We start from the raw sequence: 14,447 nt of genomic DNA on the forward strand, positions 1-14,447 counted from the left end.
TTTATTCTGTGACTCAATGGCCTTTCATTGAACTTGAAAATATAAATGGAAAAAAGAAAAATAGTTATGTTAAAAAGTAAATAAATTAGTTCCAGTGCATTATAAAAAGAACTAAGCTTGATCCCACAAAGTTCTGAGTGCCTATTGCAAGCTGCTGAAAGCCCTCAGTGGGACAGGATAGCAGTCAGTATCTACCAGGACCAGAATTTAGGCCCTGATTCAACAAGCCATCCCTATTCAGCGAACGACATAAGCATATGCTTAACTTTAATGGGACTTAAACACATGCTTAAAGTGAAGCTTGAGGTTAAATGCTTTGCTGAATTGGGACCTTAAACATGTAGAGAGCCAAGTCTTACAATCCTAGTGCTGTTCTTACTCAGAGGAAAGTCCTATTGACTTCATTGTCTATTTCAATAAGAGTTTTCACTGTACTAGGGATACATGAGGACTGGATGACTTATAACCCTATATGACTTATAACCCTAGCCCTAATCTTGTGAAGGGGTCGGCTTAGGTGAACCCTTATGCCTCAATGGGATTCTGTGTGAGTGTAAGGGTCTGCCTGCGTGGAACCCTCAGCCCCATCAAAAGTAATTAGCTGTAGCACTTGCTGGAGGTTCTGTAATACCTTGTATTTGTAATTAACACTATGATGTTCTATTGCTGCCTGACGTGTTCCTTTGTTCTGCTTTTTTCCTTTCATTTCTCAATCTATGACAAGGGGCACTTAAAATGGATTCTCAGATACAAGCAGTAACAAATGGCTCACAGATTTTTATAATGACAGCCTGCCTCAAAGAGTTAACTACCGAGGGGCTGTATATAATGTTTGAGATGATACCTCTCCTTCTCCTTTTGAAGAAAAATAATTCATCTCTTCCACATCCATCAGTTTGATTAAATTGCAGGGCAGAGGGGCTCCTACGTGACCTGCAAATTAAAGTCATTTGTCATTTCATTCTATAAATGGTGCTCATTAGATTATTATTAGCACATCACCCATTTCTAGCTGAACTTCTTGAAGTTCAGTGTTCTTGAAGCATATGCGTCTGTGTGCAGAATCCTTTAGCCTGTCTGGATATGATTCCTACTTTTAAGTGTAACAATACAGGACCCTTTTGTCTTACCATCTTCCTCTGACCAACAGGAAATTAAATCAACCCCTCTTTTAAAGACCTAACTCAGAGTAACTTGTTAATAACAGAGCTCAAAGTTCTGTTTTGTGTATCATCTAGAACAGTGGTTCCCAAACTTGTTCCACCACTTGTGCAGGGAAAGCCCCTGGTGGGCCGGGCCGGTTTGTGTACATGCCACGTCAGCAGGTTTGGCCAATCACGGCTCCCAGTGGCTGCGGTTCGCTGCTCCAGGCCAATGGGAGTTGCTGGAAGCGGTGGCCAGTACGTCCCTCAGCCTGCGCCGCTTCCAGCAGCTCCCATTGGCTCCCACAATGATAAAGTATTGCATAGTATCCTGTAGGTATTACGGTCCCAAAAAAGTATTCCAAATACACTAACAGTTTTGTCCATTTTTACCTGAAGTCCAATCACCTGGAGTGGTAAAGGTACATCCTGCTGTGCACTCTGTTTGACCGTAACCTTCATAAACCTGACAAAGAGATATATAGCTTTGAACCTAATGATAGATTAACGCTTACATATGATTTGAACATTGTTCAGTTTCCTTCTTGTTGCACAATGCTGTGAATTTAAACTATAATGGAGTATGCTGATTAGAGAGACAAGCTTAGATATTACCTTCTCACCCACGTTGTCACTCTAATATCCTGGGATCGACATGGCTAAAACTACACATACACAGTGTACAGATTGACAGGGAAAGTTACTCTGGTCTTCACTGTATGGGAAACATTGTTATATATTATTCTGAATGAATATCACTGTAAGGATCTGAAAATAGTGGGACGAGAAGACAGTTGTACCGATCACAGTTGCTTGAATAAAGTAGTGTATACTTCTGTGAAAGAAACCAGATTCTTTGCACCAATATGAAATACATTTTTGAAAGGGTCTTTTTGGAAACTTTTTGCTGGCAAGCTTCAGGCATCTGAGAAGGGTGGGGCTTGTTTGCCACTTACTTCTAGAGGCCACTAGCTTTGCCAACCACCTGAGCAGAATTCTAGGAGCATGCAAGCTATGTGTCCTCAGACTCCCTGGATTCTACAGTAAGTGGTTTGGCCCGCACCTTCTTCCCAGGACACTAGAAAGGTCCCTTCAGTATGTGTCTGGTCTTCAATGACCTAGGAAATAGGCATCTCCAAAGTCCCCCTCTATGCCTGGGTATTAATCAATGTGACTTTTGAAAATTGACAAGTTGCACCATTTTATTGCCGCTGATCTTTTCGCCCCTTTAGATATGGGTGCAAACCCTAAATCCAAATATTCCTGAACTTGTATCCAGATCTGAACTTTGTCATTGGCTGCCTTTCTCTATAAAGCACTGAAAGTCCTGGATCCAAACTCCTCTCAACTTTGGGAGAGTTTGGAGCTATGTCTGATCTATGTGGTTTGAGCCCACTCTTACTATTTATATCTTTGACTGTCAGAAAAAAAACAATTTCTATTGTGATTTATGTTGGCAAATGTTATTTTAAATATAGGTTTCCCTTGATTTCTTAACAACTAGAATAGCTAGTACAACAGTGCATCTGAATAACTGTGTAGGTGAAGTGTACCTGACATCCAAGTGCTGCCCGAAGGAACCCCAGAACAGTTGGAGAAGCAGGGGCAGCTCCTGTTACAATCATCCTAACACACCCACCAAGGCTTGCCTGTTAGATAATAAGAGAAAATAAAACTCTTAGCATCCCATATGAGCATACACATTCAATCACATCTTGAAAGGAAAAGCACTAACTGCATATAACTGAAGTAGCCCAAAAGAAACAGCCCTTCTTCCATTAGAAAATTATAATCATCACCATAGTGCCTATAATCAGCACCATAGGAGCCACATCATGGACCAGGAACCCATTGTACTAGGCATTGTACAAACAGAACAAAAAGTCCATGTGCTTTGGCTAGTCCCTGTTCATATAAATTCCATAGTTTTCCTTAAGATTATTACACACAGTCTTAGATTCCAGTCCTGCAACTGACTCTGTATGGGCAGACCTTTCTGCCCAAATAGAGACCCTTCGAAGACCACTGCCTGGCACAGATGCATGGGTGTGCCTGCATGGAATCATAGAAATGTAGGGCTGGAAGGGACCCAAGAAGTCATCTAGTCCATCTTTCCATCCTGAGGCAGGCATGAATCCATCTGGCTCTATAAGACTTCATGGTTAGGACAAAAAAAAAAAAATCATCACCCTAATGTCCTGCCTCCATTCTTTTCCTGCTCATTTTCATCCCATTGCTTTGGTAATTCCTCCCTGAACAACCCCAAACAATTCTGCCTCCTTTTTAAGGTTGATGTCCTTCAAGTATCTGTAGATGATATCACATCAACCCCTTTGTCACCTTTCAGTGATGCTGTAAGTCAAAAAAAGGAAGACAAAGAATTTCTTGTAATTTTTAGACTTTGAGGTTAGAAGGTCAGGGTCACAGATCCTGAATCAATGCAGAGCCAGATTTGCCTTACATCTGTGAAGGACACATGCCTAGTCTGCATCATTTGAACTCTTATCTTTGCAGACTGAGGGTAAGCAGTTCACAAATGAAAGGAGCGATCAGTTTCGCTGGCTAAACATAAAGTGACATGTCACTGGATAAGTCATCCAATTAAGAAAAGTAATTAACCAGAGCTTGCTGGAGTGATACAGCATATCAGTGATTTAGTTGACCTAGGAATGCTTTACTGAGGGATTCTGTGGCAAATAGCAGGACCATTCAGATTGCACCCAACAGGCCTTCAAATATTCTGTTTTCCTTTCCCTCTTGTTCAATTGCATGTTAAATGCACAGGCTTTCCTTTATGGCCTTGTATGCTTTTTCCTAGGGGGGAAAATGGTTTGGGATATGTACTGACTAAGGCCCTAATCCAAAAGCTACTGAAATCAATGGGAACCTTTCAGTGGACTTTGGAACAGGCCTAAATGTCTCCAGCAAAAACATCCCCCCCCCCTTCTCTTTTTATCTTCCCCTCCATCTGTTTTTTATTTCAGCGTGGCTGGTGGGGAGCCAGAGGAGTATTGCTACAAATACATATAGTACTTACTGCTGGGGTTCAGAGGAAAAAACGATTAATAGACCAAATTCACAGGAGCAAGACCCTGTAAACCTGAGAGAGGCTGGATGATTAAGGAGGCAGGAAGCCCCAAAGAAAATAAGTTTGTTAAACCCATTTGTGTGTGAGTTTAGCTACTATTTTTGTGCCATTCCTTCTTTCATGCCCAGTATTTTATTCATTGTTCTCTAGTGGCCCACCTAGGACATTTAGATATATGAAGTATGTATTGAATTTCAAGATAAAGCTAAACCTCTGGGTGAAATTCTCTGCTGGCTTAACTCCTGTGGAGCAGAGAGTTTGGCCCTTATGCCTGATACCTAATAATACATAGAAATTTGCTCAGATTCCTGAGATTTTACATGAAACAGCAAAGTGTTCTGCTGCCTCTTCACCATCTTGGATTTCATGTTATGCACCCCTTAAGTCCATAAAACAGTGCTTAAGCAATACTTCAGTGATGCCTATACCTTGTGCTGACCCTCAGCACACGGATGGATTGCACCCAAGTACCCAAAGTGAATAGCAAAAATAAGCAGATTAAACAAATGTCTCTATTAAAAGAGAAATAAAAACGGTGCTGTCTCTTCTCTAGGTTCCTTTTTTCAATTCCACTGTTTCTAAATCAGCCAAGCTGACTTCACGGATTATTTCTTGAGCAACAGCTATACAGTCACTTTCCCCAAGTTCTTACCTGGATTTTATTAAAAAATAGTTTATCCCACAAACTGTCATTTCTAATGATTCCACTTTGAACTTCAGCTTTTTTACGCTTTGCAGCAAATTCCAGAAGCCAACGTTTCAACGGAGTATCTGCTTGGCTAAAGATCTAAGAGAATGCAGGATGACATGAAAGATTACTCAGCTAAGAAAGAAAACAGAGTGTATTAATATCCTTATGATAACAGCCACAGGATCAGATTTCAGGGGGTAGCCGTGTTAGTCTGTATCCACAAAAACAACAAGGAGTCCAGTGGCACCCTAAAGACTAACAGATTTATTTGGGCATAAGGTTTCGTAGGTAAAAAAACCTCACTTCTTCAGATGCACGGAGTGAAAATTTCACTCCGTGCATCTGAAGAAGTGAGTTGTTTTTACCCACGAAAGCTTAGGATCAGATGTATCACTGGGCAAAGCAGACACCTCTCTAATGAGGTCAATGAAGTTACTGTTATGTTAGCAGTATAATTAAGACTACTACGCTACAGTTGTCGGTGTACAAATTATGTTTTGTTGCAATCTATTCTGAAATATACTTATTTTTCCCTTAGAAAAAAGAGGGGAGAAGTCAAGAGAATAGAGGCATTGATAGGGTTACCATACGTCCGGATTTTCCCGGACATGTCCGGCTTTTGGGGGCTCAAATCCCCGTCCGGGGGGAAATCCCCAAAAGCCGGGCATGTCCGGGAAAATCGGGAGGCTCGGCCGGGGCCTCTTTGTGCGGGGCCGGGGGCATGGTGCCGGGCCGGGCCCGCGGGGCCGGGAGCCGGCCCGTGGGGCTGGGAGCTGGGAGCCAGCCCGCGGGGCTGGGAGCCGGGCCGGGGTCGGGGAGCCGGGCCCGCGGGGCTGGGAGCCGGGAGCCGCCGGCCCGCGGGGCGGGGAGCCGGGCCGGGGTCGGGGAGCCGGGAGCCGGCCCGCGGCGCTGGAAGCCGGGAGCCGGCCCGCGGTCGGGGAGCCGGCCCGCAGGGCTGGGAGCCGGGCCGGGGAGCTGGGAGCCGGGAGCCGGGAGCCGGCCCGCGGGGCTGGGAGCCGGGCCAGGCCCGCGGGGCTGGGAGCCGGGAGCCGCCGGCCCGCGGGGCGGGGAGCCGGGCCGGGGTCGGGGAGCCGGGAGCCGGCCCGCGGCGCTGGAAGCCGGGAGCCGGCCCGCGGTTGGGGAGCCGGCCCGCGGGGCTGGGAGCCGGCCCGGGGTCGGGGAGCCGGGAGCCGGGCCGGGGAGCCGGCCCGCGGGGCTGGGAGCCGGGCCGGGGTCGGGGAGCCGGGAGCCGGCCCGGGGTCGGGGAGCCGGGCCGGGGTCGGGGGGCTGGGAGCCAGGAGCCGGGCCGGGGTCGGGGAGCCGGGCCGGGGTCGGGGGGCTGGGAGCCAGGAGCCGGGCCGGGGGGCTGGGAGCCGGGCCGCGGGGCTGGGAGCCGGGAGCCGCCGGCCCGCGGGGCGGGGAGCCGGGCCGGGGTCGGGGAGCCGGGAGCCGGCCCGCGGTTGGAGAGCCGGCCCGCGGGGCTGGGAGCCGGGAGCCGGCCCGGGGTCGGGGAGCCGGGCCGGGGTCGGGGAGCCGAGAGCCGGGAGCCGGCCCGCGGGGCTGGGAGCCGGGCCGGGGTCGGGGAGCTGGGAGCCGGCCCGCGGCGCTGGGAGCCGGGCCGGGGTCGGGGGGCTGGGAGCCAGGAGCCGGCCCGGGGGGCTGGGAGCCGGGGGTGGTCGGCCAGGGCCCGAGCCGACCCAGGCTGGAGCCGCCGGGGGCCAGCCTGGGCCGCGCCTCCTCCCCCCCACACTCCCCCTTACCTGCTTCAGGCTTCAAGCAGGGGAGGGGGCGGAGACTTTGGGAGGGGGCGGAGTTGGGGCGTGGGTGTGGGCGGGGTTGGGGGCGGGGCCGGGCCCCCCGGGAGTGTCCTCCATTAGGAGGCACAAAATATGGTAACCCTAGGCATTGACTACATTTATATGATCAGTGTGTCTTGTATGATTTCTATTATATGCACCATTAGGTGAAACTATGATAAAGTTCTAAGGTTGAGCAACTTGAACGAGAATATTTGGCAGCTAGCACAAATATTGCCATTTGTTGAGGAGATGATGGCCATCTTTATCTATGTTTTAAAAGAGAGCAACCCGAACCGGCTCTCCGTATCAGTACCCCCTAGTATCGGTCTCAATAATGAGGAACCAGATCCAAACAGACCTGAACTTGCAGAAAGTTTACATCAGTAGTTTGTGCCTTTAGATCCCTCTCTTACTTTTAGGATAAATACTCTACACATACTGAACATGGCTACTAAATATGCTATCCTCTTAAATATCTTCCATGGAGTTCTCACATGACCTTCTCTTAGTATGAAGGATTTTTAACCACTAAGTCAGAGCTTTCAATATTTAAGCCCTTTTAAGACTGCTCAGCATCTCTCTCCTGTCACTGCCAGCAGTGAGTGAGGACCAAGCTCCAGCACTGGCTCAAAAGCAGAGAAAGCATTAGCACATCCAAGTTTGATTCATGCTTCTCTTGGGCTCAGATCCTGTACCAGTGAAATCACTAGGAATGTCACTACTAACTGTAGTGGAAGCAGGAACAGGACCTACATGCACAGAAATTCACTTTAACACACAATGGGCCAGGTCCTCAATTGGTATAAGCGGATATAACTCCATTGACTTCAGAAAGGCTATTCAGATTTACACCAGCTAAGGATCTGGTCTAATGTATTTGCAGTGAGGCAAAAAAAGTGTCCGAGAAAGTTAGTGAAACAGGCCAAACCTAAGGGAAGTCTCTAAGTTAACTACTAGACAATTATTGACTTTATTACTACAAACAGAATAAATGAAACTTACCTTATCATACATTCTATTTAATAATCGTGGTACAACAGGGAAAATGGTTGGACGCAGTGCTTTCATATCATCCGATAAGAGACGGATATCTCCTTGAAAGAATCCAATTCGCCCCCCATGGCAATATACGACAGACTGTGATGGGTGTGGGGAGGAAAACAGAATACTTATTTCCTTGCATTTAATCACTGTGGCAAAGCACCCCCATCCCTGTTTTAAAGACGCATTCCTGAAATTTTATTTACCATTGTGGCTAATGGGTTTTTTAAAAAACAGCTAAACCACTTAATAAATTGGGTAGAAACACGCTGATTTTGTATGGACTTTGATCATAGATCCTTTACTTGGCATTCATGTTTAGAAAACAAAATTTAGTACAATTTGTGGGAGAAAAAAGGAATCAAGGCTGAAAGGTGCCATTTTCAAAAGCACTTGAATAACCTAGGAACACAAAGTCCCACTGAACTCAATGGGGCTTGTGCTCTTAAGCCACTTTTGAAATTCCCACCCTAAGTTCCTAATTTCTGCTTTTTTATTTTTACCATATGACTCATTATGCAACTTTTCTGACTCCACAATTAAATCTGTTGTCATGTAATCAGATTGCACAGTTCTCTTACATGGTCACTCCAGGACTACTGTATCAGACTGGGGGCAAACTGTCTTGCAGTGGAGCATACTTCCGAGATAGCTCTTTGCATGGCTGTGAGGTTACACTGAATTCTGGCAAGACTGAGGTGACTGTTAGGTTGACCAGCCTGTGATTCCATGTTCTGTTGGACACCATTTTCTTTAGACTCACCTTTGATTGTGGGGACTAGGAAAAATTTAGTCTTTCGTGTATAATTCCTCATGAAATCTCTATGCTAGCCCTGTTGTGGTTAACAGAGGTTTCTTCATGTCTTTTTATGTCTTCTAAGACCAGAGGTGAAAGTAACTTAAAGGACTTACCAGTACGCTGGAGTCCTGAGCAGGGGATGGGGCCTCAACCGGAAGAGGCATGGTCTAAATCGGAAGAGGCGAGGCCTTTAAATCCCTGGGCACTTTAAATCAAGATTTAAGGGGTCCGGGGCTCTGGTTGCGGTAGCGGTGGCTGGGAGCCCCAGGCCCTTTAAATCACCCCTGGAGCTACCAGCTGCAGAGGCGGCTGGGAGCCCTGGGGCTAGGGGGCGATTTAAAGGTCCTGGGGCTCCAGCTGCCACTACCGCAGCAGAGCCCTGGGCCCTTTAAATCGCCAACGGAGGCCCAGGGGTTCCCGGCTGCTGTCGCTACCCTGGGCTCGGGGCTCTGACGGAGATTTAAAGGGCCCGGGGCTCCGCTGCGATAGCGGTGGCCAGGAGCCCCTGGCCCTTTAAATCACCATCAGAGCCCCACTGCCGCTACCCCAGGGCTCCAGCAGCGGGTGATTTAAAGGGCCGCTTCCGGGAGCCCCCGGCCCTTTAAATCGCCAGCCTGGGGAAGCCGGTCTAGTCCGGTATGGCATACCGGCTTATTTTCACCTCTGTCTGAGACTATCTTCATGCAGCTGTTAGAACATCCTATAACCCAATATGCATTTCCTTTGAGGAGAGGATGTTCCTGTTGTTAACCCAATGACAAATGGGAGATCCAAGTGTGATTCCCAGCACATGGACATGCATTCCACTGTTGCTGAGGCTGGGAGCACTGTGAAGGTATCTACTCAGCCCTGGGACACAAGCATTAAGCCAATTTTGAGCCTTCTGGCCTACAAAAGATTCCTTGTCTGGGTGCAATGTGGAGCCATTCGGGGGAGGGGGGAGGAGAAGGGAGTTTCGGGTAGTGAGCAAAGAGGGAAAAATAATCTGAGCTCCCAGTCTGTGTCACAAACCATATACACGGTTATTTGCACACTCTTATTTTGGTGAAAAGAAGCATTCCTTTGTGAAAAGCCTTAGAGCATATTTAAAATGAAATTACTGGCTAGCAATAAAGGATATTCTGAGTCAAGTGTGGAGAGTTAATTCTTAACTCCCCCTGTACATTTTAGGCATTGCAAAAAATGCAATATCTAATATCAGAGCCCTGCAGTATTTAGGTATCAGTGAGTGACCAGTTTTATCTATCTCTGAAATTGCTCAATTTTTGTTGGCATGGAGGGGAAATTTTCAGGACACAAAGGACAGTAAGGAACAGGCACTCAACTCCCATTGGAAGTCATGGGCAGTTGACCACCTAACTCTCTTATGTACCTGTGAAAAATCTTCCCCCATCTTAAATCTTATATTTCCAAAGCAATGAGAGAGTAGCCATATAATTCCTACTGAGTTAATGAGATTTATGCAGCTACACCACAATTAAGAGCTCTGCGTAAGCTTGTCTCTCATCAGCATAACTTGGTTCAATCAAAGATATTACCTCACCCACCTTGTCTCTCTAACATCCTGAGACGAGCACGGCTACAACAACATGGTTAATACTTACTCTCCAGATACGGACTATAAAACCATAGGAATTTAATCAATAGAAGTTTGTGGGTTTAAGAAATATCACCTTGTCAAATCCACATACTGTACTTCACATGTGCAGCAGGTTCCTGGCTAAATAATTAAAGATCCATATGGAAAAAAATAGTCACTGTATATGCACAGAGAGCACTTTAAAAAATTAAGTAGTTGAGATACTGAGGTTTAAGAGTTTAATCCCAGTAGCCTGCAGGTTTCTTAACATGGCGAAAAGTAATTTAAGTCTGGTATAGATGTTATTAGAGTTAGGCCCAAAGCAGAACTCCAAATCTAAAATCCCACCAAAAAAAAAACAAAAACAAAAACAAAAAAAACCACCACTTTGGGAAAGCTTGGGTTCAGATTCTGATAAAAAAAAAACATGGCGTCAGCCCAAATCTGACCACAGAATCCGAGCCCCCACTAAATTTTGGGAAATTTGAGTCAGAACTGAATCCAGATTCAAACTTCATCGTTCTGGCCAATCTCTAGTGCATGGATTTTCAGACCGGCAGCTTTCATCTGCCTTATTTGGAAAGAAAGTGAAGTCACTTATATGGGCTGGCATGAGTCAGTACTTCTACTTGTCATTATTTCCAAGAGACGATGGCTTCCACTTATTGTGCTTTATACACTGATCTGCCAGGAAGACTGCATGTGTCACCACTGTGGGTTTTTTTCCTGCTTTTCAGTTTCTGCAAATCTGATTTATTGACACCATAAAAAGTGTGGAGTTGATAAAGAATACATGCAATATTATTTTAACCACCATGATTGCTGGTCCTATAATACTTTGAAAAGCTGCCCCCACCCCAAAATAATAGATATCTTTTGCCCCAAAAAGATAATTATTTCTGCACATGTGCCATTTTCTGATCTCAATTACACTCCAGAGACTCTATTGGAGTTCCCTCAGATTTACCTGTGCAAATGAGATCAGAATCTGCACCCTGGAGCTACACCTATGACACTTTTGGAGTACAATCTGTTTTAGCTCTACAGTATATTGTGGAGTATTTTGCCATGTTTACCATTTTACTTAGTTATTTTTTAGTGTGGAAACAGGACTTCCACTGACACCATGACCTTACCTGTACCATTCTCTCAAACATGTGTGCTAAAGGCAAATAGGAAATGTGTACATCCTCACAAGTAGGAGCCCACTGACTCTGGAAGAAAACACAAGGAGCCCCACAAGGCCTAGTCAGTTCAGACAGGTTTCTTACCTGTATAACTCTTTCAAACATGTGAGCCAGAGGCAGGAAGGAGATGAGCACATCGTCCTGTCTCGGAAAGATCACTTTCTGCAGGTGAAGGGCATGGGAGACAGAAAGGAAAGAAACACTGACAGGAAGACAACAAGAGAGTCATAAAACAATAAAAAGAAAAATGGCACCAGAGGAGCAAAAGGGTAAAGATTATCAAGAAAGAGAGAGAGAGCGAGCAGCATACGAAGCGAAGTGTTAGGCCACAACATCAATGAAGCTAAGTTAGCAGAAGTAAAGAGCGCAAGGATGTACATAGAGAGCAATGAAGAACTCTCCCCGCTGCAAGAGTGTATTTATCAAGAAACTCTGCAGCTCATACGGCAAACAGGTGCTGACACCGAGGAACCAAATTTTCCTACGTAGGCTTTTAAAGTGAGGTGACCAAATAAAGATTTGCACACTCAAATTGGCATTTGCCTCAAAAGGGTGTCTGGGCATTTCAAGCGCCGAGATTCAGGATTTGACTATTACGGCACGGTGTTCAACTGCACTGAGTACACACTCACACTTGCACTCAGCCTCAGTGCAGCTGAGGTAGGGAGGAGTTCTGTCAATACTGGGACCGGCCAGGGGCCAAAATGGCCCCCAACGTAAGTTCGAATGGTGCCCCATGGCTGCTCTCCTGGCTGGGGACTGATGGAATACATTCTGTTCTATCTCCAACTTTCTTTTGCTCCTGGAATACCTCTTTCTTCATCCAGCCGACCCTGACATGCCCCTGAACCAAGGGTTAGCAGGGGGATTGCATAAAGCTGGCCACCCCAGCTTTACACTAACCCAGCATTCCTCCATCTTGGTGGGATCTTCAAGATGTCCCATTAGGGCAGCTTTAAAGTTGCTTTGTGCCACTCTGCCAGTGTGGAGTGAGCTTAACACAGCTAACAGTCTGGCCCCTAGCCATGATGTCTAGGTTTGAAGATTTGGGTTTATTAAGCAGAAAATTTGTATCTAAAGTTTAATCCTGCACAGAGATGGGTACTTTCCTCCTCATTACAACCCTGATCCTGCAACTGGATTCAAACAAATGGCCCCTTTAGCCCGTGTGCATCCCCACTGAAGTCAGTGGAGCTCTGCAGAGGCACAAGCGTCACCTGTGCAGATCCAAGTGCAGATTCAGCCCATTAGACTGAAAGATGCAGGATTTTTTGTGGTGGTTAATTATTGATTTTAGTCAGAATAATATGTTGGATTATTGAGCTGCAAAATATTAATTCTTTTTGGTTAGTGTTTCTTCCAATTTTAAGCATCTACATTATTGGTGCCCCAGAGACAGATGTGGGGGAAGAAAGAGGCTGAATAAATTATAAAAAGAAAAAAAAAACTGGTTTGCTAAGATTTCTTATTTTGTCTTATTGGGCTGGAATTTAATAAAGGCCCTTAGCCTTACATATTCCATACAGCAGAAGGAAAGCTAAAAAACAAAAAAAGTAACTTCTCTACATAAAAGAGTTTCCCAAGGTGTAGGGATAGCCATATTATAGTGATTACAGAAACGGATGGCTTGATTATATCCATTACGCTGCACTTTGTACACCAGTGCAAAGGGGGTTTAAAACCCTGTTCAATCAGAATGGTATCATTTCACATCCACTTTGCACTCCTATTACTCCGCTGTATCTGTCAAAATAATGGAGTATAATAGAAGCCCCTGAGTTGCTTTCCCATGGAAAGGAATACTGAGATTGACTCTCTTTTGGGCATGTTTTCCTATCATCTCCTGAGGTCAGATGTGATAAGAATTCAGTGTTTTCAGTGTCTTGTTTCACCTGTAGTTTTATATGGCAGTCTGAATATTCTCGTGTACAGGAGACTAAGGTACCGAGATCTGCCAGTCTACCTGCAAGTGTCTCTTCAAACTGGTCTCCTTATCCATAGGTACAACTGCGAAAAACCAGTCTCACCACTGGAGAAAAAAAGTCATATTTTTCCAGTTTTGCTAAAAAGGAAATATTGTGCCTTTGATGCAATATTTTTCTATTTTTTCCAAAAAATGAAAATCTTTGTGTTTTCTCCCCAAAACCAGCAATTGGACAAATATTTTTTGGAAAAAAAAAATTCAGTTCATTTTTAAACCGCAGCCAATGGGAGCTGCGGGGGGCGGTGCCTGCATGCGAAGGCAGCGCCTAACTCTAGGTGCTGAGGAAGATGTTGCCACTTCTATGGAGCCCCCCAAACTAAGCGCTGCCCGGAGCCCGCGCCCCCTTCTGCATTCCAACCCCCTGCTCCAGCCTAGAGCTCCCTCCCAGAGTTTGCACCCCGCATACCCTCCCACAACCCTGCCCCAGCCTTGAGCCACTCCCGGCACCCAAACTCCATCCTGGAGCCCGCACCCCCTCCCACATCCCTGCCCCAGCCCTGAGCCCCCTCCCGCACCCAAACTCCCTCCCGGAGGCTGCTCCCCCTCCTGCAACTTGAACTCCTCGTTTCTGACCCCACCCCAGAACCTGCATCCCCAGCCCAGAGCTCATACCCCCTCCCACATCCCAACCCCCTGCCTCAGCCCGGAGCCCCTTCCCACACTCCGAACCCCTCGGCTATACCCCTCAGCCCAGAGCCCCCTCCTGCATCCCAAACCCCTCATCCCCAATCCCACTCCAGAACCTGCACCCCAACCCCCTGCCCCAGCCTGGAGCCCCCTCCCACACCCTGAACCCCTCATTTCTAGCCCCACCCCAAAGTTTGCACCCCCAGCCAGAGCCCTTGCCCCCTCCTGCACACCAATCCCCTACCCCAGCCTGGTAAAAATGAGCAAGAGAGTGAGGGTGGGGGAAAGCGAGCGACAGAGGGAGGGGGGGATGGAGTGAGTGAGGGTGGGGCCTCAGAGAAGGGGCGAGGCAGGGGCATGGCAACGGTGTTTGGTTTTGTGCGATTAGAAAGTTGGCAACTCTATTAATGGCAATCTTAGGTCTTGAGCCAATACCCTTTGAAATCAATGGAAAAAATCCTATTTCCTGCAATGGACATTGGATCAGGCTTTTGGGGCTTGATTCTGCAA

The 14,447-nt window shown here is 46.7% G+C and overlaps 1 protein-coding gene across 6 annotated transcripts in view; it reads right to left on the reverse strand.

The window, feature by feature from the left end:
* The window catches only part of ACSL6 (acyl-CoA synthetase long chain family member 6), a 107,601-nt gene that overhangs the window by 14,684 nt on the left and 78,470 nt on the right, over positions 1-14,447 (reverse strand). For 5 of the 6 annotated variants that reach the window (XM_054038236.1, XM_054038241.1, XM_054038240.1 and 2 more), the window contains 6 exons: positions 11,411-11,488; positions 7,723-7,857; positions 4,883-5,017; positions 2,696-2,791; positions 1,536-1,608; positions 845-933 (listed from right to left, as the gene is read on the reverse strand). In XM_054038236.1, coding sequence (XP_053894211.1) covers positions 845-933; positions 1,536-1,608; positions 2,696-2,791; positions 4,883-5,017; positions 7,723-7,857; positions 11,411-11,488 — 606 coding nt within the window. Of the gene's footprint in view, positions 1-844; positions 934-1,535; positions 1,609-2,695; positions 2,792-4,882; positions 5,018-7,722; positions 7,858-11,275; positions 11,354-11,410; positions 11,489-14,447 lie in introns of all 6 variants that reach the window. The other variant, XM_054038237.1, reaches the window with a different exon arrangement.

The sequence above is a fragment of the Malaclemys terrapin genome, chromosome 8 (assembly GCF_027887155.1).
Source record: "Malaclemys terrapin pileata isolate rMalTer1 chromosome 8, rMalTer1.hap1, whole genome shotgun sequence".
Lineage (NCBI taxonomy): Eukaryota > Metazoa > Chordata > Testudines > Emydidae > Malaclemys > Malaclemys terrapin.